General features: G+C 41.9%; 1 protein-coding gene across 2 annotated transcripts in view; it reads left to right on the forward strand.

Moving 5' to 3' along the window:
• The window catches only part of LOC144510663 (BTB/POZ domain-containing protein KCTD5-like), a 67633-nt gene that overhangs the window by 34706 nt on the left and 6444 nt on the right, over nt 1-26483 (forward strand). The window contains exons 2-6 of one of the 2 annotated variants that reach the window (XM_078240351.1): nt 3830-3938; nt 6226-6317; nt 9385-9480; nt 12165-12281; nt 24547-24672. In XM_078240351.1, coding sequence (XP_078096477.1) covers nt 3830-3938; nt 6226-6317; nt 9385-9480; nt 12165-12281; nt 24547-24672 — 540 coding nt within the window. The remainder of the gene's footprint in view (nt 1-3829; nt 3939-6225; nt 6318-9384; nt 9481-12164; nt 12282-24546; nt 24673-26483) is intronic. The other variant, XM_078240352.1, reaches the window with a different exon arrangement.

Genomic DNA, 26483 nt, shown 5'->3' on the forward strand with positions numbered 1-26483 from the left:
CCAGGAGTTTTAACGCTCCAAAAAGGCTTGGAGGCCTGCTTGCCAGGCTTCACTTGTAATCACAGGCCACCATATAGAGGGACTCCCCTTCCAGAGGTGGCCCAATGCAAAGGGCGCCCTCTCTCTCACTTTTCTTGAAAGGCGTCCTGCTACTATTGAGCTTGGCCTCTCTTTATCCCTTCACTTCAAGAACTTGTCTGTTGCCCTTATTTGAATGGTGAGCTCATCCTTTTCTGACTTCCATTTAAGCCTGATGGCCTGAATCCCACAATGAAAATCCTGCCCCATAAATTTGAATCTAATAGACTGACAAGTCTGTAACATCCTAAAACCTTGTGGTGGGCTATAGAAACCACATTTAGTCAACTACTACATGGTTGCGTTAAAGCCAGAAAGGAAGATAATGAAAGCCACTAAAACAATGGGTGACATTTTCCAGTCAATGGCTTGTTGGAGCCTGGACATAAAACTGAGATGTATGTTGGGATCCTGTGGACCACCATAGGAATTCCCCAGGAAGTTTGAATTTTCGATAGGCAATTCTGCTGCTACCCGGGATCCTTCGTAAATGTCTCCAACACTGCATTAAAGTCTGGGACTTCAGACAATAAGGAGTCTAACAACATCAGGTTAAAGTCCAACAGGTTTATTTGGTAGCAAACGCCACTAGCTTTCGGAGCGCTGCTCCTTCGTCAGGTGAGTGGGAGATCTGCTCATAAACAGCAAACGGCATATAAAGACACAAACTCAATTTACAGAAAAATGAATAATGATTGGAATGCAAGTCTTTACAATGTGAGTGGAGAGAGCATTAGCACAGGTTAAATAGATGTGTATCGCCTCCAGACAGGACAGCCAGTGAGACTTTGCAAGTCCAGGCAAGTTGTGGGGGTTACAGATAGTGTGACATGAACCCAAGATCCCGGTGGAGGCCGTCCTCATGTGTGCGGAACCTGGCTATCAGTCTCTGCTCAGCGACTCTGCGCTGTCGTGTGTCGTGAAGGCCGCCTTGGAGAATGCTTACCCGAATATCAGAGGCCGAATGTCCGTGACCGCTGAAGTGCCCTCCAACAGGAAGAGAACAGTCTTGCCTGGTGATTGTCGAGCGGTGTTCATTCATCCATTGTCGTAGCGTCTGCATGGTTTCCCCAATGTACCATGCCTCGGGACATCCTTTCCTGCAGCGTATCAGTTAGACAATGTTGGCCGAGTTGCAAGCGTATGTACCGTGTACCTGGTGGATGGTATTCTCACGTGAGATGATGGCATCCATGTCGATGATCCGGCACGTTTTGCAGCGGTTGCTGTGGCAGGGTTGTGTGGTGGCGTGGTCACTGTTCTCCTGAAGGCTGGGTAGTTTGCTGTGGACAATGGTCTGTTTGAGGTTGTGCGGTTGTTTGAAGGCAAGAAGTGGGGGTGTGGGGATGGCCTTGGCGAGATGTTAGTCTTCATCAATGACATGTTGAAGGCTCCGGAGGAGATGTCGCAGCTTCTCCGCTCCGGGGAAGTACTGGACGACGAAGGGTACTCTGTCCACCGTGTCCCGTGTTTGTCTTCTGAGGAAGTCGGTGGCTAGCACGAGGGGCCATAGCTTTAAATTGAGGGGTGAGAGATATAGGACAGATGTTAGAGGTAGGTTCTTTACTCAGAGAGTAGTAAGGGCGTGGAATGCCCTGCCTGCAGCAGTGGTGGACTCGTCAACGTTGAGAGTGTTCAAGTGGTTATTGGATAAACATATGGATGATATTGGAATAGTGTAGATTAGAGGGGCTTTAGATTGGTACCACTGGTCAGTGCAACATCGAGGGCCGAAGGGTCTGTACTGCACTGTAATGTTCTATGTTTTACACTGTGGCACGTCGGAACTGTCGATCGATGAGTCGAGCGCCATATCCTGTTCTTATGAGGGCATCTTTCAGCGTCTGGAGGTGTTTGTTGTGATCCTCCTCATCCGGGCAGATCCTGTGTATATGGAGGGCTTGTCCGTAGGGGATGGTTTCTTTAACGTGTTTAGGGTGGAAGCTGGAGAAGTGGAGCATCGTGAGGTTATCCGTGGGCTTGCGGTACAGTGAGGTGCTGAGGTGACCGTCGTTAATGGAGATGCGTGTGTCCAAGAATGCAATCGATTCCGGAGAGTAGTCCATGGTGAGTCTGATGGTGGGATGGAACTTGTTGATGTCATCATATAGTTGTTTCAGTGATTGTTCACCATGAGTCCAAAGGAAGAAAATGTCATCGATGTATCTAGTGTATAGCGTCGGTTGAAGGTCCTGTGCGGTGAAGAAGTCTTGTTCGAATCTGTGCATGAAGATGTTGGCATATTGAGGTGCTCGGATGAGGAGGATCGCAAAGGACACCTCCAGACGCTGAAAGATGCCCTCATAAGAACAGGATATGGCGCTCGACTCATCGATCGACAGTTCCGACGTGCCACAGCGAAAAACCGCACCGACCTCCTCAGAAGACAAACACGGGACACGGTGGACAGAGTACCCTTCGTCGTCCAGTACTTCCCCGGAGCGGAGAAGCTACGACATCTCCTCCGGAGCCTTCAACATGTCATTGATGAAGACTAACATCTCGCCACGGCCATCCCCACACCCCCACTTCTTGCCTTCAAACAACCGCACAACCTCAAACAGACCATTGTCCGCAGCAAACTACCCAGCCTTCAGGAGAACAGTGACCACGCCACCACACAACCCTGCCACAGCAACCGCTGCGAAACATGCCGGATCATCGACACGGATGCCATCATCTCACGTGAGAACACCATCCACCAGGTACACGGTACATACGCTTGCAACTCGGCCAACATTGTCTACCTGATATGCTGCAGGAAAGGATGTCCCGAGGCATGGTACATTGGGGAAACCATGCAGACGCTACGACAACGCATGAATGAACACTGCTCGACAATCACCAGGCAAGACTGTTCTCTTCCTGTTGGGGAGCACTTCAGCGGTCACGGACATTCGGCCTCTGATATTCGGGTAAGCATTTTCCAAGGCGGCCTTCACGACACACGACAACGCAGAGTTGCTGAGCAGAGACTGATAGCCAGGTTCCGCACACATGAGGATGGCCTCAACCAGGATCTTGAGTTCATGTCACACTATCTGTAACCCCCACAACTTGCCTGGACTTGCAAAGTCTCACTGGCTGTCCTGTCTCGAGACGATACACATCTCTTTAACCTGTGCTAATGCTCCCTCCACTCTCATTGTCTGTACCTCTAAGACTTGATTAGCTGTAAAGACTCGCATTCCATTCATTATTCTGTAAATTGAGTTTATGTCTTTATACGCCCTGTTTGCTGTTTATGAGCAGATCTCCCACTCACCTGACGAAGGAGCAGTGCTCCGAAAGCTTGTGGCGTTTGCTACCAAATAAACCTGTTGGACTTTAACCTGGTGTTGTTAGACTCCTTACTGTGTTTACCCCAGTCCAACGCCGGCATCTCCACATCATGACTTCAGACAGTACCAGTGACAGAAATTGCCACCCCCCAAGCCCCCTAACCATTTACCCATCCCTAGCATTCATTCACCAGCATTCAGACTGAATATTTAAACCTACCATACGGCAGCTAGTGCAGTAAAAATTGGGTGTGTCCTGTCGTCACCCAACTGGGACAACCAGGATCAATAATTTCCAGTGAAATACGAAGCAGTGTTCGGTAGGGAAAATTTCCAGACACACTGGCAATCTGACGATGATTGCTACTCCTCAAGATCTGAGCCAATAATTTGATGAAACTAAAATTAGTAAAAACTTGCCAATGTGATTTTTCTTTTCTAACCAATTTATTCTGTGTTTGACATTTCAGGATGAGACTGGTGCCTATTTAATAGACCGAGATCCTACTTACTTTGGGCCTGTGCTTAATTACCTGCGACATGGAAAACTGGTTCTCAATAAAGATTTAGCAGAGGAAGGCAAGACTTGTTTGTTATACCTTCAATTTTTGCTTATCATTATTACATTCTTTGATTATAAATAAAGGACATGGGGAAATGTTGTGTAACTCTTGTATTCAAATTCTACTTGTTTTGAGTGCTACCCAGTTCTGTTTTGCTGCTGCACTGCAGACATTATTCAAGATAATTGTCATACTTTTGGTGAAAAGATTCTTTCCATATCTGTTCAGGATTTATTTTCCACTAGTTTATATTTGAGGCCTTGTCTAAGCTACTGAGTAGCTTCTATACTTTATTGAGGCCCTTGAAAATTCATGGCTGTAAATTCCGATGATGGCTTTCATCCTGAGCGATGCTTTGTTGAATAAGATGAGACCAGTAAAAGGCAATATTTAAAATTGACTTTATGCCCAAGGGGTGTACCTAAAAATGTGGTGCCAATCTGGTGAAGCTGCAACACAGGACTACATGCTTGCAAAAGTGGAAGGAGCATACTGTAGACAGAACTCAGCTATCCCGCAAGCAACTAATCAGATTAAAATTCTGGAGCCCTGCCACATTCATTCGTGAATGATGATGAGCAATGAAACAGCTGAATGAGGAGGATGCTCGACAAGCATCTCATCCTCAATGAATTCAAAGACTAGTACGTCAGTGCAAAAAATAAAGCTTTTGAAGCATTTGCAACCAGCTTCAGTCTGAAGTGCCAAGTCTGAATGATCCATCTTGACTGAGGTCCCAACTAACATAGATAGCGGTCTTCGGCAATCATTCACTCCATGTGACATCAGGAAATGAGTGAAGGCTTTGTATACAGCTGTAAGACTTGTGCTCTGGAACTAGCCGCACTGCTATCCAAGCTGCAGCAGTGCAACTTTAGCACTAGCATCGTACTGACAGCGTGGAAAATTGCATGTGTGTCCTGTCCACAAAGATCAGGACAGTTCCAGCCTGGCCAATTACTGCCCCATTGGTCTACTTTCAGTCATGAAAATGGTGGAAGGTGCCATTGACAATCTTATTAAGCATCAATTACTGCTCAGTTTGGGTTTCACAGGGCCAATTGGCTCGAGACTTCGTTATAGCCTTGGTCCAAATATGGACAAAAGACTTGAACCTCAGATGTGATGCGAGAGTGACAGACCTCAAAATCGAGGCAACGTTTGACAATGTGGCATCAAGGAGCCCTAGCAAAATTGAAGTCAGTGGGAATCAGGGAGAAAACTCCCAATCAGTTGGAATCATATTTTTCACAAAGCAAGATGGTTGTGGTCGTTGGAGGCCAATCATTTCAACCCCAAGACAGTATCATGAGGAGCTTCTGCAGCAACGTCCTAGGCCCAACTATCTTTAGCTGCTTCATCAATGACCTTCCCTCTCTTATACGTACTGAAGAGGTAATCTTCACATTGTTCAGTACCATTTGGGGCTCCTCAGACACTGAAGCAGTCCGTGCCCGCGAACTGCAAGATACGGACAATATTCAGGCTTGAGCTGATAAGTAGCAAGTAACATTCATGCCAGACAAGTGCCAAGCAATGACCATCTCCAGCAAGAGAGAATCTGACCATCTCCCCATGACATTCAGAAGTGTCACCATTGCTGAATTCCCTATCATCAGTACCCTGGGGGGCACCAATGACCTGACAGGAACAGCCATATAAATACTGTGGCTACAAGAGCAGACTGTAAATTCAACAGCAAGGAACTTGCCTCCTGACTCTCCAAAACCCTTCCATCATCTGCAAGACACAAGTCAGGAATGTGTTGGAATATTATCCACTTGCCAGATGAGTGTAGCTTCAATAACATTCGAAAGCTTGTCAGCATCCAAGATAAAACAACCCACTTGATCCCCTCCACCAATGCCACACATTGGCAGCAGTGTACACCAATTACAAGGTGTATTGTAGAAACTTGCTAAGGCACCATTGACAACTTCCAAATCCGTGATCACTTCCACCTAGAAAGACAAAGGCAGCAGTCACATGGGAATACTATCCCTGGCAAATTCCCCTAGCCACACACCATTCTGACTTGGAAATGTATTGTGGTTCCTTCAGTGCCACTATGAAAATCCTGGAATTTCCTTTAACTGAACTGTGGATTTACCTATGCCAAGAAGACAGCTCATCGCTATCTTCAATTAGGATGGACAACCGATGCTGGGCTTGCCAGCAGTGCTCCCATCCCAGGAACAAATAACAAATTGCAAAATATTGAGTTGTACTTGAAAAGAACTCTCTCTAATCTCTCTGCAGTATTATAGATTGAGAATAGTTGATGCTAATTTGGTCCCTTTCAGGTGTGCTGGAGGAAGCAGAGTTTTACAACATCACATCACTAATAAAGTTAGTGAAAGACAGGATAAGAGAGAGAGACACCAAAACATCACAGGTGAGTGAAAAGATGTGAAAGTGCAAGTATGTGAAATGATCTTGGATTAATGGATGGAAGCTAGGAACCTTTAAAGGTTGGAGAGAGAACTGAACTATTTCCAATAATAGAGTTCACTCACTTTCTGAATGGATCTTTGGGACTCACTCAGTGGTATTCTCTCAGTCACATTTTTCCCTTTTATTATTGATCATGCAGCCTCTTGCAGCAGCTCTGGAAAGCAGCACATGCATGAGGACCATGAATAAAAGAGGAGGCCATTCAATTCTTTGAGCCTGTTCCACTATATGCAATTGCCTTCCACTCTCGGGCTGGGTGAGGAGGCAGGTGTCAGGTTTACCTCAGACGGAACAGGAATCAAACTCACGTTAGTATTACTCTAAACTATATTTGAATCATCATCACCAACTGAGCTAACTGGCCCCCATATCCTTGATATTCTTATCTACCAAATATCTATCCATCTGAGTCCTGAGTTGTTTCCACACATATATCACATCCATTCTTGTGGGGGTGGTCCAGATTTTCACTATCCTTTGTGTTGAAAAAATGCTCCCTGATTTTGCATGTAAATGGCCTGGCTCTAATAAGATTATGTCCAAAGCGTCTGTAATCTCCACCAGGGGAAATAATTTCTCTATCTTTTCTATAGAATCCGTCAATCATTTTAAACAATTAAATAACCCCATGACTTTCTAAACACAAGCCAGTTTTAAGCAAACCACCCTTTTGATTTAACCATTCATGCCCTGTTATTCTGGTGAATTTGTGCAGTGTCCCCTCCAAGGCCGCTGTATCCTTCCTGAGGTGCAGTGTCTAAAAATAACCACAGTGCTCCAAATGGGAGTCTGACAAAGGTCTGTACAGCTGAAGCATCATTTTCTCCACATTGTATTCCAGCCCCCTTGCGATTTAAAAACAATCATTCAATAAACACTTTGCTCTTTGTACCTGTGCATTAGTTTTTAATGATTTGTGTCCATGGATACTGGTCTATGGACTCCTCAGATCCTAATCCCTCTGCATTATTGCATGTTCTCAGCACTATTGCATGCCCCTAGTTGTTTATATCTAGATCACTGGATTGATGGTGGGCCTGCCCACCATCTAAAAGGCACAGGCCAGGAATGTGATAGGAGACTCTACCCCACTTGCTTGATAAATGCAGCTCAACGCCATCCAGAATAAAGCAGCCTGCTTGCTTGGCACCCCACTTTCCACCTTAAACATTCATCCCCTTCACCACCAACAAAATGATGTACCATCAACAAGATACACTGCCACAACTCATCAAGACTCCTTCAATAGTACCTTCCACACCTGTGACCCCTACCATCTAGAACAGCAAGGGAAGGTGACTATAAGTCACACACCACCTTGTCTTGGAACAATGTCACTGCTCATTTGGTGTCGCTGGGTCAAAGTCCTGGAACTCTCTCCTTAATGCCACTGTGGTTGTATCTACACCAGATGAACTGGAGCAATTCAAGAAGGTCGCTCACTACTATCTTCAAAGGCAATTAGGGATGGACAATAAATCCTAGCCTTGCCAGCGATGCTCACTTCCCACAAAGTATTTTTTTTAAAGTGGTTTTGTATGGGTCTCCTGCACAGGTATCAGCAAGTAACTACCCATGTTTGTGTATAAAAGTAAAGAATGAATTGACCACATAAACCTGCAGTGACCTGTAGCCGATATTGAGTTAGTTGATCAGGGTTGGAATGACATTCAGTCTCTGGATTTAAAAGAGAAAAGTCAGCTTTAAGCTTCTGTTCTTGATTACTATCCAGAGCTGGAAAAATGCACTTGGCAGTGGGTGCAAGAAAGGGTCAGACTGTGCTTGGCCCTGGATCAGATTGCCTGTTGACACTCAATCCTTAAGGCTGAAGAATGGCCAGTTAGACACAGTGTCAGAAGATGACCTGCTCAGTAGAATTGTACCATATGTGAGAGAAAGTAAAGGGGAAACCAGAAAACTTAAAATGTGGTGATGGAGATTTACATGGCGATCTAACACCCAGCGCTTTTTTCAGAAAAATTGTATTCAAGATTATATCCACAAAAAGTCCATATTTTGTAGATAAATTTTAAATGAGGTGGAGATCATTATGGATTGCCAGAATATTTATAGCGCTTATTAGAGTTAACTACTGCCAAGCAAATGCAAAGATTTCAGCAACAGTTCAGTATATTTGAAAAGTGCTGCAATAAACGTTTTCAGAAATACAAGCTGTTGTCAGAGATCTGAAAGAAACTAATGCAGTTCAGTGTGCACAGATGGTATGAGTGTTGAAAACAGTATGCTGTTTTAGTTATCGAGAGGAAAAGCTACTGAGAGGAGCTGCCAAGCCAGGTCTGTAGTTCAGTAATAGCAGTAGCTTCAACTTTGCATAGCTTGTTTAAAAAAACACACACAAAGTGCTGTGGAGCTGCAACTCCCTGCATGGTTTCATTTATACAGTGAAGCCAAAGTCCTGAGTTCAATCTTTGTCAGTGCTGAGTTTGCTGATCTAAGTTGTAACTATGTAAGAATTAATAGAATTGGCTTCTGTTCCTGTATTAGGGGAAAATCAGCCAGGATTTCTTGCTCCTTTTACCTATCCAGAAATCCCTCGTAGAAATGCATCTATCTGGGTGAATTGGGACAGGGTCAGGTTGAGCTGTGAATAACCTCATTTTTTAGTGTCATGTGAAAACTGGCCAGGTACCAAAACAAGGAGTTTGATATTGTCTGTTGGATAAAACATGATGGCTTATTTGATGGCCTAAAATAAGAGCAGTTCGCATTGAAATACACAGTACAACTGATGGGGTGATTCAACTTTCATTTATACCTGTGCACAGGATGCATGCCTTCATTGAAGTTATATATGTTATCAAATTTTGAAGGATAACATGTACCGATTATTTTTTCCTTCCTTTCAGCTGCACTTTAAGATTCTATCCCAAGATTTAATATAATTTTGCCAGCGCTATTTTCATTGTTGGGACATCCTCAATGTTTAATAACTGATTTCATTATTTTCTTTAATGGGTCTTTGATTCCTCTTGCCTTGTAACCCTCAGATTCCAATGAAACATGTGTATAGAGTGTTGCAATGTCAGGAAGAGGAGCTCACCCAGATGGTATCTACGATGTCTGATGGTTGGAAGTTTGAACAGGTAAAGATGTTAAAACAGTCACTTAGATTTTGAGATTAAATCATAGTTGGGAATAATGCAAGAACTCTCACTCTGCACCACACCATGCCATTAGAAACGAACTGATGTGCTGTATCCATTTGAAGGCAACCTCGATTGTTGGCTGAACCAAATACAGGTTCAAAGACCTGTGACATTCCTGACCAAATTCTTGTTTCAATTTTTATGGCTACACAATTAACACATTTTTTGGAGCTGTATGTTTGAAAAAAGATCTGAGTGTGACTAATCAAAAGGTGTATGAGCATTTAGTGATGTAAACAAAGTCCAAATTATCAAAGCATGCACTGTATAAATTATTTCCAAACATTCTTTGTATGATTGTGGGGATAAGGGTGGTTTTCCAATCTAAGGGAATGTTTTCTAAAAAAAAAATCCACATGCTACAATCCCCTTGCGGTAATCAGAAGCATAACTGGGCAATGTATTTATAATTGTGGCATTTGCTATATTGTAACTCAATTTTGTCATTATACCTTGACTAAAATAATTGGATCTACTAGTTTAGATGCATCAGATTGTGCTGATGGCAAATGTCCACACTGAACCCTGGAATATTACCATTCCTTACTAAGGATCACATTTATGTTGTTGCATTACTTCAACGTATCTTTTATGGGCGTGAGGTGATGTACTAAATTTTATAAATGCACATTTATGGATTAGAGCATGTAACCATAAGTTAGTATACTTGCCAAAAGTTTCCATTATAAATTTGCATACCTATAGAACTGCAGTGCTACCACTGACAGGAAGGTGTGATTACATGACCAGTTTACATGGAAAATTACTATTATAAATGTGGATCTAGGGTATTTATGATTTTTTAAAAATTCAGGATGCTTAAATATAACAGGGATAATATATCTCAGCAGGCTACTTATTATCCTAGCTGGGCTTGAGTTTGACCTCACTTGATAAATACGAATTAAGCCTTTCCATAGCAGTCACTGGGTCTTATTCAACACCAGGAACACAGAATGAGCCTGGGCTCATTGTTCTCCTGTCTTCTAACCCACCTCACCTGAAGACTACACTTTGACTCCTATGTGTAACACCACAGGAGTTCAACCAATATATGTAATATAGCTCTGCAGCCTACATCTGTCAGAGGTCCTGGAGACAGTATATTTATCTTTTTATGTTGTATTTACAAATATTTACATGGTGTCTAATTCCACTTTTCAAGCACCTCAGTGTTTGACATGCAATGGTCACATGTTACTTTTGTAAGGAATCATTGGGCTGATCGGAAAGAGATCTGCCCTTTTTTCTGAGTAGACTGAACATTCTGTATCGGTTGCATTTGGCTCTGTTTACATTACGTCTCTCTGACCTGTCCACATGCACCAAAGCTGATTGTTTGACTCTCCTGATGTCCCAAGTCCAGTAATTCTTCCCTGGCATCTGCTGTTTCCTGATTCCCAGCATCCCTTACGCAATTCAACCTTTATGACTGGGTTTGTATTTCCATCATGTTGTTTCGGAAAATGTCGATTTGACTTGAAAACTGCTGTTTCTCCTTCCAAAAATTGATTGGCCTAAATTAGCTTTTAAAAATTGAAATCAATATTTTTGTGCCATAGAAGGATCTTAAATGGCTTGGTTGAAACGCAGTAATTTTCAGTGTTGGACTTAGTAAGGATTTTTAATTCAAATAACTTTATATCTTGATCCCCTTTTTGTGAATGGTTTATATTGTAAAATTATCATGCTGCACATTCCAGAAAGTGGCCACGCTTGAACTGTGCCATTATTTTTTTCCACCACCAATTTAAATCTCACCTTTTGAATTAAAACGCAACTATTTTTCCTGCAAATCTGCCCCCCTTCTGCAAGGGATGCCAATTAGGATAGTTTTCACAGCTGCTGGGTGCACATAGGTACCTGCTCTACATGATCATTCTTCACGTATGAGCCAAGACAGTGGTGTTCACAGGATATTCTGCTATGTAGGACATCAGTGTCAGACTCCATCCTGTCCTTACCAAACATACCCTTTCTAAGAGGGTGTCAGTGGATAACTAATTGTAAGTCTTGCTGATTTTTTTCTCTTCCTCTACCCTAAGCCAGAGATACCAAGGGTGATTGTAACACCACAGCTACAGCCCTGACTAATGTGCTAATATCATGCAAACCAGGAATTGAACCTGGGATATTTGGATCTCGGTCATTCTTGTCCTCTTCCCCAACCTGCGCTTGTACTCTTTCTGTTTAAGTAAATATAGATGGTATCACTGGCAGATCTCTTGATAGCTTCTCTATAACCAGTCACTGCACTTTGTGTAGGACATATCTATGGGTAGTTCTTAATCCCTCGGACAAAAACAAAGCCTGGTCTCGATTAACTGCTTCCATCCCATATAATGACTGGCATCACTGAACGGGTAATCACAGACTATCTTTCACTACTCTGTGACACAGAAGATTCTAATGGAAAGTAGGAATTGTTTGCTGATCAATATTTCTGATGCATATTTTAAATAATTGCCACTCTACCTGTGTTGTAAACTACGGTTAGTGTATTTGAAATGTTATAAAAATATAATTTTAAAATGTGTTTAATTTACACTTTTTGAAACTTGAAATGAAAGAACTCCTTTAGCATACCTAGTGTTGCAAACTTTCTACTCTGGTTGTTACAGCTGGTCAGTATAGGTTCCCCGTATGGCTATGGGCGGGATCATCAGTCAGAGTTTCTGCTGATTGTGTCGCGGGAAGTGAAGGGGGAGGAGACCAGTTTCCACAACAGCAGCAGCGAGGTCTGTCCCAGTAATACCCTCACTCATTCTAACAACGCACGGCCAGTTTCCCTGCTTGTAACCATTGCTTGCTTTATATTACATCTTCCCATTCTTTGAAAGATCATTTTTCATCTGTGTCTCAATTCTGTGGTGTGATTATATATGTGTGAGTGTATATAATACATTTAGTGTACACACAACATATTTTTCACAATTTTGTACACTGGCTGTATGCACTGCTTAAAACATGTTTTTGCTTCTCATGTATTTTTTAACAGATTTCAAAAAATGGAGACCTAAAATACATGTTATGAAAAATAATATTCAAAAATGTTTCATGTGACCAATTTTTTATTCGAAAATTCCTGGTTTGCACAGTATTTTGGTGAAACCTGCAGCAGGCTTGGTTTAACATTTAATGAGAAAGTCAATTCTCAGCTGTATCTTGCACGATGATTGCTTTCCAATTGGGCTGTGTCTAAAAGATTTGAGAACTGCCTGTTTTTAAAAAAAGGCTATTTTATAACTATTTTGAAAAGCTTGTAGAGTTGCCCTTGAGCAGCAACATTGAAGTTCTGGTGTAAAAGCAGAAAATGGCAAAACACTCAGGCTGGTCCGTATCTCTGAACAGAGTTGTGTGAGGTTAATGTTTCTAGTAGATGCCCTTTCCCCTCTTCACGTACTTTTTCTGACCAGCTGAGTGCTTCCAGCATTTTCTGCTTATGTTTGAGTTCCAGCTTCTCCAATATTTTGTTCTTTTGTTTCAATGAAGTACTAGTGCCTGAAGTGCAGAGTGAATCTAATGAGGCAAAGAACCTCTGTGTGCACAGGCTCACTCAGCATAATCAATACAAACTGCAAATCTGCTGAGAACTCCTGTTAATTTAGGTCTAATTTCAAAGTGGAATTTTGGACCCAACAGCACAAACTATGTCCAGTGTTGCTGTTTCTTAGGACCTGATGTCAACTGAAGAATCTTATCTGCAACCTTTTTCTCTGCATGATGGTGCTAGATTTTGACAATGGCCTCTCCTCCCTGACAGTAGAGACTAGAATTAATTCCCCGTCTCTGCTTTCTTATCTGATCTCAGCTGGGGTCACATTTGGCCTCAGCACCCTTTTGAGGAGCAAATCGGGACAGGATCTTGTTCCTGACCAATGCAATTACATCCTTCGGAAGTGTGACTGGGTGAGGACTGAATCAGTCGCACCTGTCAATGCAGCATGGTGAAACAATCTTGCTAATCCCTTGTCCATTCACCTTGTGTGAACCTACTTGATCTAGGTACTGGAATGTTATAACTACCTTCAAGGGAATGAGATATAATTAGACAAAGCCATAACTAGCTGTAACCAGCTTCATTTCCATTTACCCGAAGTACTCCTGCCATTCTAGTGTCCTGCACATTGTTGTCTCATTTTCTCTTAAAACCCAAATTCAAGAACTTTTATAGGATAGTAGTTTGCTAGTGAAAGGATTTAAAACTCAACATTTTCTTTGCTGGGTCATTGCACAAAAGGAGCATATTAAATACAACTAATGCTACAATGCAGAGATAGATAGATTAGTATAGTATTGCATCTGTTTAAGTTACAGTCTCTCCTGTTGTCCTTGTTGTGTGAAATGTTGCTCCACAGAGCTGAATAATAAGTTGATACTTTGAATGCTCACTTAAGTTATTGAGCTCAAAGGGAAATATAGTGCCTCCCTTTTTAAAAGATTCATTGATAATCGTCATCTTTGGAAAATTATATCAGCTCTTGAGAACAAACTTGTCTTCTTTTATAATGGATCTTTCATTTCTATGTTGTGGTTAATAGGGTGAAATTTGCAAGATCAAAAGAAAATAGAAAGGGAAGGAAAATGCACAAAAGTACATAACTTCTGGCATTGGGACTGAAGCAACTTGTTTATGTATTTAACATGCGTACACCAAGCCAGAAATAGTGTTTCCCAATTTATTCACACCATTGAAGAACATTTGCTCGCTAAATATATCACTGCATTGAGCTTGAAATCGAGCAAGACCAAGCTTTTAAAATATTGAATGTTTGAAAGGCCAGCAGTCATCAAAATACACTGAGACTGAACAAATATATCTGGACAAGACTGAGGCCACTGCACAGAAGAAATAAGGACCTAAATTTAGGGTTTACCCCAAGAAGATTGGAATTTTATAATTCCGTGCAGTGGAGTCTGTGACAGATGGCTGGCAAAGTTTGTAAAGTATAAATTAGCAGTCTCACTAAGTCTAGACTGATAAACCAAGGATGAGCTAAGATTTCCAAATCCACGGAGATCATGATGTGCCTTTGAGTGATTTAACAGCATTGCAACTGGTGACTCATAATTAAAAGTTTACTGAATACCCAGTTTTGGCTGGACAACCTACCAGGGCAAAAAATACTTTGACAAGAGTTCTGTTATCGTAGTCACTCAAAATTCAGGTTTTAAAGTGGATCAGGCTCAATTGTAATGACAAACTATACTCCCAAAGGTATTCAGGCACTTCATGGGCGACGATGGTGTAGTGGTAAAGTCTCTTGACTAGAAATCCAGGCCAAAGTTCTGGGCACATTCTAATTTGGCAGCTGGTGGAATTTAAATTCAATTAATAAAAATATGGAATTGAAAGCTAGACTCAGTAATGGTGACAATGAAACTATCTTCAAGTGCTGTAAGCATCCATCTGATTCATTAATGTGCTTTAGGGAGGGAAATCAGCTGTCCTTACCTAGTCTGTTTTGTGTGTGACTCCAGATCCATAGCAATGTGGTTGAGTCTTGACTACCACTTGTTTAAGGTCAACTGGGGATGGGCATCAAATGCTGGCCTTGCTAGCGAAGCCTGCATCCCATCAAATAATATATATTTTAAAACTTACTATTTAACTTCAATTACAGAGTGGCGATTGGGTCAGTGTCCAGATAATGCTGATATGGAATGATCAGGATCCTGGGATTACTGGTACAGAGCAGGGATTGGGCCAGGATCCTGGGATTACTGGTACGGAGCGAGGATTGGGTCAGGGTCCTGGGATTGATGGTACAGAGCGGCGATTGGGTCAGGATCCTGGGATTGATAGTACAGAGCAGGGATTGGGTCAGAATCCTGGGATTACTGTACGGAGCGGGGATTGGGTCAGGATCCTGGGATTGATGGTACAGAGCAGGGATTGGGTCAGGATCCTGGGATTAGTGGTGCAGAGTGGAGATTGGGTCAGGATCCTGGGATTGATGGTATAGAGTGGTGATGGGTCAGCATCCTGGGATTAGAGGCACAGAGCGGTGATTGGGTAGGATCCTGGGATTACTGGTACAGAGTGGTGATAGGGTCAGAATACAAGATGACTGACACCTGTGAAACTATATTGCAGTAAAAGTAGTTTTGTAGAGTGGGAGCGAATTGGTGATGGTGCAGTCAGTGAAAAGATTTTTGTGCACGAATGCTTTCGTTCATGCTTCAGTCTGGGCTGAATCTAGAACAATTGACCATGGTTCTGAACTTCTAGGAACACTTGTACCTGGAGGGAGACAGTGGCAACAAAAAGACTATCATTTCTGTCGTGCCTCAGAACTGAGAAAGCTTCATCAGCCCAAAGCATCAATTATTTCTCACTTTCCACAAATCCGACCTGGCCTGATTATTTTCAGAATTTTCATATTTCTAGTATCTGCAATAATTTAGCATTTATGGAGATGTAGAGAAATTGTTACTTGTAGCATTTGTGCTGAGCTAGTGTTTGTAGTTGTCAAAGAGCTGACAGTCAGCTGGCAGCCATGTTATCTTCCTGAAAATTACAGAGCCAAACCTGGGCAACTTAAGTTATGAAACTTAATGTTGTGCAGTCAGTCTGGCTTTCATTATTGCTAAATAGTTCTCACTAAACACAGCAGTGGAGGGAATATGTTGAACATGCAACGAGTGATCAAAGAATATGTTTTCTGAAATGATCAGTTAGATGCTTTGTCTTCTGTTTATCATGTCTGTTTCTGTGAATCACAAGTCCCACCACATTTCCCAGCCATGGCTGATCATTGAGACTTCAGCTTTATCCCAGCCTTTCTTGTCCAACTCTCACCCAACAGTAGTTGCTTTTTCTTAAGATTATTGTGTTGGTTTCAGTAACATATTTTTTATGCAGTCCTCCTAAGTTGTAGTTGTTTCTTCTCCAGGCTTGTTCATGCTTATTCCAGCAATCTGTTCTGACAAGATTGTTTCTGACACCAAACTGAGGGGATAGTCAAGACAAAGGAAGACTGCAATAAATTGCAGGAGAAAATCAATAAACTTGTAGAATGTGTAAATGAGTGGCAACGGAGTTAAATGTGAATTGTGCATTTTGGTAGAAAGCAGAGGGAAGTCACTTATTACTTGAAAGGTGCAAGTTTAGGTGGGTTAGAGAAATAAACAGATATTGGAGTACAAATATACCAATCACTAATAGTGCACTACAGATTATTAAGGCCATTTTTTAAAAAAAAGCAATCGAAGCACTATGCTTTATTTGCAGAGAAATAAATTTGAAAAGTAGGGAAGTTATGCTAGATCTGTAATAAATCTTAGTTAGACCGCTAGAGGGTTATGCTGATTTAGATGAAGGGATGAGAGAAAGGTTAAGTGGAGTATAAATGCTGGGATGGACTAGTTGGATAGAATAAGCTTTTTCTGTGCTGTGTATCCTACGTAATTCTGTGTGAACTCTGGTTTTGAAATTTGCGTGTTGTGACTCGTCCTTGGTGCCTTGAAGAAATATCTCCCTATTTGCAGTGCCACCCCCGACAGTGCTTTTGAGATTAAATATCGTATCTAAAAAATCCTTGGGATGTTTTTCTATGTTGAAGAAGCTACGTAAATGCAAGTTGTCGTAAACATTTTTAACAGCAACAAACCAAAGTCCACTAATCCATGCCGCGGTATGTTAGCATATTTGCATATTTTCCCAGCTATTTGCCCAATATTAATTTGAGTTTAAATAGTCCAAGAAGCAAACTGAAGATTGTATGTGCAGCCTGGGTAAGAAAGGGTACAATTTCTGTAGTCAGCTGCATTTGGATTTGAATTAGATCCCGGAAAGTGTCAGCAGTTAAGGAATACAAGAAACCAAATGCTGAATCCACATCTGAAGAGAAGACAGTTTTAAATTCTGTCTTAAATTCTAGAGCTTTCCCATCTGAAACACCAAACTACTCAAAGAGTAGACTGAATAAGGCTACGAGGGAGAAAGAACAGCAGGTTGTGCTGATAGATGGGCAAAGATGGGAGGAGGCTCTAGTGGAACATAAACACCAGTATGGACTAGTTGAGCTGAATGGCCTGTTTCTGCCCTATATTCCTATGTAATCTTTTCTCTTCAAATACTTACAACCTGCTGCATGCTTCCAGTACGCGTATTCTTCCTTTCTCTATCTTACCAATGTGGTTGGTTCCCTGCTGTGTCTGTGTTAAGAACTCCTAACTTTTTTTTAGAGATAGACATCGTTTTAATAAGCTGCAGCATAGCTGATGTTTTGGTTAATGGTTGGCCTTAATAAAAAAGAATAGTTCATGAACTCATCATGAATTCACATGTTCAGGGGAAGTTATTGGGCAATTATCTCTACATTTTTGTTATGTTAGAACCTGCTTAACCACTCATGGCTTGGCTGTTTACAGTTTTGCTGTTTTTATTCTCAATTATTAGGAGTGCGATGGATTGTCTGTTGGCCCAATGTAAAATCTGACAAACAATATGCAATAGGAGGAAATCTGGTCATCTAAGAAAGTACCAACATTTCCATAGCTTTAAACATGCTCTGTCCTGTAAACCCTTCCAGTGACCAATCATGTAAATCGACACTTTCGCAACCTCCTTTGTGACCCAAGGTTAAAGTGATACGATTCAGGTGAACCGTCTAATGCAAAGCTACTTAAAATATTTCCAGGCAGGCGGATAAACATAGGTAGAATTTGAGTGAAACAGTACAACATGACCTACATGATCTGTATGTGCAAGTTTGCAGTTTAAGAACAAAAGGTGTTTTGTTTTTGGTTTGTGTTGTTTTTACATTCTTCAGTTACTGATCTTTGGCAGAGAGTTGCAGTAACTGGATATACTCAGTGGGCAGGCCAAGCATGTCTAGGCATGCGCTGGCTGAGAAGATGCACAATTTTTTCTTTCCAGTTCTAAGACCTGTGCTGGAACTGTTTGGGCAGCACAGCTAGTTGAATCTTGTGGACTGCATTGCAGTCTGGATGTTGTGTACACCACTTGCCCCAGCTGTACCACCTCCTCTACCAAGGTTAAAACATTAGAACTAGGAGCAGTATTGGCCATTTGGCCTCCTGAGCCTTCTCTGTCATTCAATAAGATTGGCCTCGACTCCCTGTCCTACATGTTTCATATAGTTCTCAACTCCCCTTTTAGCTCAAAAGTCTATGCACCTGAGCATTGAATATATTCAATAACTCAGCTCCCAAAGCTAACACTAAAATGTCATCCCTACTACCTTCCGCGGGAGTTCACCTCCGTTATCCTGATAGCAGTTTACATCCTACCCCATGCGACGTGAAGATCACGCTGGACGAAATATACACCACTACGAATAACCTTGAGACGAAACATCCCAAGGCCTTGTTCATCGTGGCCGGGGACTTCAATCAGGCCAAGCTCAAGAGTGTAGTACCAAGTTACCATCAAAATGTCTCCTGTTCCACTAGAGGCCCAAACATCCTAGACCACTGCTACACAAATATCAAACATGCCTACCGCTCTATCGCCCGACCACACTTTGGCAAATCAGAGCTTCAAGTTTTTAGGTGTCCAGATCATCAACAACCTGTCCTGGTCCCCCCATGCCAACACTATAGTTAAGAAAGCCCACCAACGCCTCTACTTGCTCAGAAAACTAAGGAAATTTGGCATGTCAGCTACGACTCTCTCCAACTTTTATAGATGCACCATAGAAAGTATTCTTTCTGGTTGTGTCACAGCTTGGTATGGCTCTTGCTCTGCCCCAAGACCACAAGGAACTACAAAAGATCATGAATGTAGCCCAATCCATCACACAAACCAGCCTCCCATCCATTGACTCTGTCTACACTTCCCGCTGCTTCGGCAAAGCAGCCAGCATAATGAAGGACCCCACGCACCCTGGACATTCTCTCTTCCACCTTACATCGGGAAAAAGATACAAAAGTCTGAGGTCACATACCAACCGACTCGAACAGCTTCTTCCCTACTGCTGTCAGACATTTGAATGGACTTACCATTAAGTTGATTTTTCTCTACACCCTAAAACTACAGTCTGCACTCTCTCGTTTCCTTCTCTATGAACTGTATGCTTTGTCTGCATAGCGCGCAAGAAACAATACTTTTCACTGTGTTAATACATGTGATGATAAATCAAATCTCTCGGGTAGAGAATTCCAAAGATTTACAACAAACAAATTGCTCCCCTTTTTCATTTTAAATGGAGGGCCCCTTGTTCTTAAATTATTTCCCCTAGTTCTAGATTTCCCCACAACATCCTTACCAACACCCACCCTATCAAGCTCTTTCTTAATCTTCTATATTTCACTAAGGTCACCCCTCATTCTTAACTACAATGAGTATAGGCCCAAACTGCTCAACCTTTCCTCCAGACCTCCTCCTCTTCACCTCAGCTACTTTTATATCTAATCCCCTTTCTTCCAGTATCGCCAGAGTCAATGGATGTTTGAATGACTTGCTGCTTCTGCTGCAGAAACTCCTGACCTATTGTCTCTGGAATGGCTGTCAGATCATACACATTTATTTCTATTTGTGCTATCAATTCATTCATCTTTAACAAGTACTGTGTACATTTAGATAAAGACCATTTAATTTTGTCGTTTTACTATTTTTACATATTTCACTCTCTTTGCTGGCGCACTCTTTTGTACGCTCTGCCCCTTGTGTTGCACTCCAGTTATCATTATCTGTATCAATACCATTCATTATTTCTTTGTCCCTTTGCTTTAACATTCTAAATTTCCCCTCATTTAAACCTTTCCCTCTGCTCAACTGTTTAGCTTAATACCTTAACTACAGCCTCAGTTATGCTTTGCACCAGAAATGCTAGTCCCATGGTTCAAATTAAGTCACTCTCAATGGAACAGCTCCCTATTTCTCAAGCACTTGTGCTATATGATTGAAAAACCATTTCTCCCATGCCAATTTTTAAGCAATGTCTTCAACTCCCTGACCTTATTTACATTATGCCCATTTATTTGCTTGTGGGTCCAGTAGTAATTCAGAGATTATTACCTTTGTAGTTCTGCTTTTTAATTTAGCCCCTAGCTGCTCATACTTCCCTTTTCTATATTGTTGAAACACTAGCCTGAGACAAACGGATAACGAGCTTTTCATTTCTACCCTTGTACTATTGGAATTTTAGACCTTGGTGACTCCCTTGGTAAAGGTGGCATCTGCATACAGACCAGGTTCAGCTCCCAACTATACTGTTAACCGATCTCAGTTGGGGTGACAGTTGCTGCCAGTATCCTCAGAAGAGAGAAAATCAGCCAAGGATGAGCCTTCCGATTGTCGTCCAGTGATCATGCATGCATGTTGGGCACGACAGTGTTGGATTTGGCTATGATGCCTCATGTAAAGGAATAGCCTGCCAACAGTGACCCTTTCACATGAGAAACGGTCCTGAGGTTAGATGCTGGGTGACCATAAACAGGGATGAGTCTGCTGCACTGGGAATCCATTGACTTTAGATATTAGAATGTGTCCTGACCAGCCTACACCTATCCTTTCCTACTCTACCGTGGTCACTCTGGGTATAGGGGTAGAAATAATGAGCTTCTGTTATCAGACTGTCTCAGGTTAGTGTTCTCAATATTTTATATGAGCTAAATCCTCTTGGTTCTCGAAAAGAAGTAAAGGTAAAGTAGACATAGTCCCTGATGACCGTAGGCTGCTCTCTCCTTTTGGTAGTGCTCTGCATCACAAACCAGCCATCCAGCCAATTGAATTAACCGACCCTCAGCTGCTCATAGTTGCACTTCTTGCTGACCACTTAACCAACACTGCCAATATCTGCAAAGCAGTAATGTTTAAATAAAAATACATTCTTTAACAGAAAAATGAACTCTGGAACGAGCTCCATATTATGAGTGTTGTCTTCACATGAGTGTCTCCTTGCTGCTTGCTTGTTTTATATTTTTGAAGCTAACTAGTTGGGACCTGAGCCAAGTGTTGGTGTTGTAGGTGTAAAATCAAGTAGCAGCTGCTTATTATTCATGGGATGAACCTGTTTACAGTATCCTGTATTCCGAGTCCCAGAAGTATCTTCCCTGGGGACCGTGTTACAAAAACACTTCATGTACTGGCACTTTGTTTTCCCATTTCTTTTACAAGGAACATAATAATTGAAGAGCTGATTTAAAACATTTACTGTTGGACTGATTATTGCAACTTTTTGAAGGGCAGAGTTTCTGTTGGGAGACACCAGCATAGGCAGACAGTGTCTTAATGGGCCAGTATGATCGGCCTTGTTGGATGTGACTGAGACAAGTTTGCTATATTACTTCCTTTCTCTTCTCAAAAGTTATTAAAATAATGGACAGGAAAACACCAACAGATCTATCCAGTTTCATGTTGTGATCCCTCGCCCAGAACTTTGTGATCTCCTGGCAGAGGCAAAAAATGAACAAAATCCCAGGCAGTTTAAGGGAGCTTGGAAAATTCCTTCAACCCTGGCAAGTTAGTTCAAATGATGTTGGCTCTGATGAATGTTATGCAGTACCACCTTTTGTATAAGGGGTTCTCTGCCCCAGCCAGGCACAGGTCCAGCTCTTGCTTGAAGTAATTCACCAAATTATGCTCCAGATCAAACAAAGGAGTATGTTCAAGCCTTGAGCGTTTTTTGAAATACCAGGGAACTTGGGGAACCAATGATGCTCCATTACTTTCTGCCTGGGCTAATCAGTGTTGACTTGTCAATTAGTCAAAACCCTTTTCTACTGAGGTATAAAGTGGTGTTATCATTTGAAACTTGGCATTCTTTTGTTTGTCCGGATGGATACAAGATAAAGAACTTCAGCAACATACCTGCCTTTTCAGTAATACACAAGAAAAGCAGAATCATCACCAATGGCTGCCTTACAAAAACAGAAAGTACAAATGAAGCAAAATTGGTGTGGGGGCGGGGGGGGGGGGAAGGGGGGGTGGTTTGAACCTGAAAGATTATAAAGTGCCTAGTCAAAAGATGAGGTGCTGTCCCTCTTGCTCACTGTCAGTTGCTGTGGATAGGAGATGGACCAGAGTGCCCAAAACTGATCACTGGCCAGCTCCTTTGCAGAGGAGGGGGGGTGGGTTGGCATACCCACTCTTGACCACTGGTAACCAGTTCAACTGGAAGTGCATGTATGTGGAAGTTGAGTGAATGTGGTACTTGGACTTGGCTCTAATACTTTGGTGAAGTAGTAGAATGTTGGGCAAAGTATCAGAGGTGCCATGTAACCCTAACCTAACTTTTGTGGAGCAGAAGGGAAGGTTGGATTAAAATATTCATTAGCAGGGTCCTGTTTGAATTTGGTGAAAAATGATCCACAGCTAAATTATCTACTTTGTATTTCCCCAAATCTCAAGAACTCTTGGAAGAAGATACTGTGCAATTATGGATCAATGTGTGAATGAAACTTGGAACAAGATTTTACTGTTTGGGTAATGTCAGGTTTCAGTGTTTGTTTACCAAACAAGATGTTAGTGTGTATTGTTGGGCCTTCACTCACCTTTTTATATCCTGGCAGCTGCACCAATGACCATCAGTCACTGCTGTGGGGCTCCCTGTATCCTTACAACTGCAGAGATGTTCACAATCACCAAAGCTGTGGTTCTAATTTAATTAAAGAATCCCTACAGTGCAGAAGGTGGCCGCACTGAGCCCACACTGACAATCCCACCCAGGCACTATCCCATAACCTCATGCATTTACCCTACTAATCCCCTGACACTAAGTGGGAATTTAGCATGGCCGATCCACCTAACCCGCACATCTTTGGAGTGTGGGAGGAAGACGGAGCACCCAGAGGAAACCCACACAGACATGGGGAGAACATGCAAACTCCACACAATCACCCGAGGCCAGAATTGAGCCCAGGTCCCTGGTGGAGAGAGGCAGCAGTGCTAACCACTGTATCAAAGACAAAGCCACATCTGAGTCCTGCTTTGTTTCTTTTTGCCCTCTGCAACAGTTAAAGCACTTTGATGCTGTAGAAACCAAACCCACAAATCACTGCCTCCTTTGTATGTAATCTTATCCACCCGTTGACCACACCACACATCTTCGCATTTTTTTAAAGTAGTGGATGTATTTAATATGTTTCAGGGCAGAGCTTATTTTACGTGCAGGTATATTTAATATATTCAGCACTCAGTTTCCCACCTTTGTTGTCCTGGGGCAGCTATCAATGACTTGAAGCTATTCAAGAGGGTTTGAATTCCAGTACCTCACAATGTACAACCTCCACCCTCCCCTAGGCACTGCAATTTGAAGGGTTGACAGGGAACTCGAAGGAGATGATAAAAAGACCAAATGAAAGGCGAGGGAGGGATCAAGACATTGCAGGGTAGGATAAAGGATGTGAGCGAAGGGAAATAAGAGAAACTGAAGGACAAAGACAAATGAAGATGTAAGCAGAGGAGGAGGGGGGAATTTTCTCGGGATTATCAGTACCCTGAGGGGATGCAAGTTATTTTTAACCAAAATCTACTTCGATTTTTGCTTGTGTATAGTATCAAGCTGATGAGTTCTATGGGTGTTCCTTGAGCAAAGGTCAGCTTCCAAATATAAATGAACTGTCACTTTGCTCCAGAGCTTTAAGACTTTGTTCCAACAGAATTGGTTGTGCCTACCCTGGTTTGTTTCAGCCAGTGTTAGTAATTCACTCATACCTGCCATTCAGTGTGCATTTTAACAGTGGTTTGGTGACCATAATCTTTGTGCCTGAAACTTTCAGCATTGGCAATTTGAGACGCATGGCCATAAGCCACCACATCTCTCTCTTTCCTCTGCCTTTATGTTGCTTGTGCTGTATGCCACTCTTATAAACACATCCAACTGTGCTTTTATTACCTAAAGTGTTGAAAGTTAAATACAATTATTGATGCTTTTGTGGGGGATGGTGGTGGGGTGTGGTTGTCGGGTGACATCCCATCAGTGTTTGTTACCAAATTTTTCTGATTGCATGAGTATCTTGGGAATCATTTCTTGATTTGTTGACATGTCTATGTGTACATTATTTTAAATTGTCTCATTTTCCCCTCCGCAGCTGGTCAGTATTGGCTCTTCCTATAACTATGGAAATGAAGACCAGGCTGAATTTCTTTGTGTTGTCTCCAGGGAGTTGCATAATGCTCCATATGGCACAAATACTGAACCCAGCGAAAAAGCCAAGGTGAGTGAAATCGGACAAAGAAATTAAACCTGGCTCATGGGCTGCAGATACTTGTTTCTGTGGTTTTCACTTCTGACATGAATCCAGCCCAGAGTGTTGTGAAAAGTCTTTTTGCTCTGAGGATAGGGTCCTAAGTGAAATGAGTTTGGAGAAGGGTCAAATAGTCAGCAGTCCCTCATGGTACACTATATTCTCACTCACACTTGGGTCCCAGGGTGACTGATATTTTTGTAAGCTTGAATTATAGCGTATGACGAGGGCATTACAGCTTTGGCTACATCTGGGATAATTTCATTCAAACATTGAGTATGGGGAGTGATGTGTACCAACCCTCACTATGAAGAACAAAAGTTATTAGATATGTTTCAAGGTCACCAGGTATACAGCTGACTGGGTATCGCTGTATATTATTTTGCCAGTTCCAGTGTCAAATGTAATGCTCAAAGCTGCTTTGTCTTAGATGGAATCTATCTGACAAAGACCATACTTTGGTCACTGCATTGCTGAATATTCTACTGGTATTTGTCACCATAGCAGTGTGTGGCTCTGCATATTCCAATGTTGTATTTAACAGTGAATGTGAAAACATTTTATATACCTGGGATTTTGAATGTACTGCTGTTTCTTTTGCCAAAAAGCATTTACTGATGGAAGGAGTGCCCCTATCCTAATATCCTGCCTTTAAGCTCTACTCATTTAACTACAGTAGAGTTTAAAGCTGGCATTTGCCATTGAACTCATCAGGCCATAAAATGAAGCACTCACTAGACTATACCTTAACAGCCATTCAAGAGATGCAGATCCTAATTCTAATTTTCCTTGTGGGCAAGTGAACAAAAATGTGGCTTGTCTGAACATTACACTGGATATTTGCATACTTTGATCATTCAAATACTGACTGACTAATCTCATTCATCAGCTCACTTTGCTTCTATTCTCTCTTCAAAAACATAGCCAAATGCACAGTGAGCAGCAATACAAGAGCAAAATACTGAAAATAGTAAGTCTGGCAATATCTGAGGAGAGAAAAACCATTAATGTTTCAGGTCTGTGACTTTTCTGAACTGGAAATAGCTAGAAATGTAATAGGTTTTGACAAATAAAATGTAGAAAGGGTGGGAAGAGGAACAAAAGGGGGAAGGTCTGTGATAAGGTCAAGAGCAGAAGAAGATAAATGACGAAAAGTTTCATGCTGCAAGACCAAAGAGAATGGTAATGGGGCAAGTAAATAAACAAAAATGTATCTAGAGGAGGTGTAATGGCAGGTTAGCTGCTATCCAAGCACCAATCATAGAATCACTTTGCATAGTGGTTTTGCACAGACATGCAAAGTAGATTTTTTTCAAAAAGTTGTAAAGCGCAGAGCCGAAAGATGAGGTACTGTTTTCCAACTTGTGTTGAGCTTCATTAGAACACCTTAGCAAACCAAGAATAGAACAGTCAGAGCAAGGTGGAGAATTAAAATGACATGCAACTGGAAGCTTCTGATCAAATGGAGATGTTTCACAAATCGGACACTCAAGTCTATGTTTGGTTCCCTATGAGATTACATTGTGAGCAACGAATACAGAATACTAAATTGATAAAAATGTAAGAAAATCACTATTTGACCTGTAGGGAGTGTTTGGGCCTTACACAGTGAGAACCGAGGAGGTAAGAGGGCAAGTGCTGCATCTCCTGTGCTTGCGTGGAAGCTCCCTGCTCACTTGGCTGTGATACTGCAAGGCTGCCCTACACCACCATGGATCGACATCTCCAGAGAAGGAAGAAGACTAAAGAAAATGCATTTTTGCATTTCAAATTCATGAGAA

The sequence above is a fragment of the Mustelus asterias genome, chromosome 23, assembly GCF_964213995.1.
Source record: "Mustelus asterias chromosome 23, sMusAst1.hap1.1, whole genome shotgun sequence".
NCBI classification, from domain to species: Eukaryota; Metazoa; Chordata; class Chondrichthyes; order Carcharhiniformes; family Triakidae; genus Mustelus; species Mustelus asterias.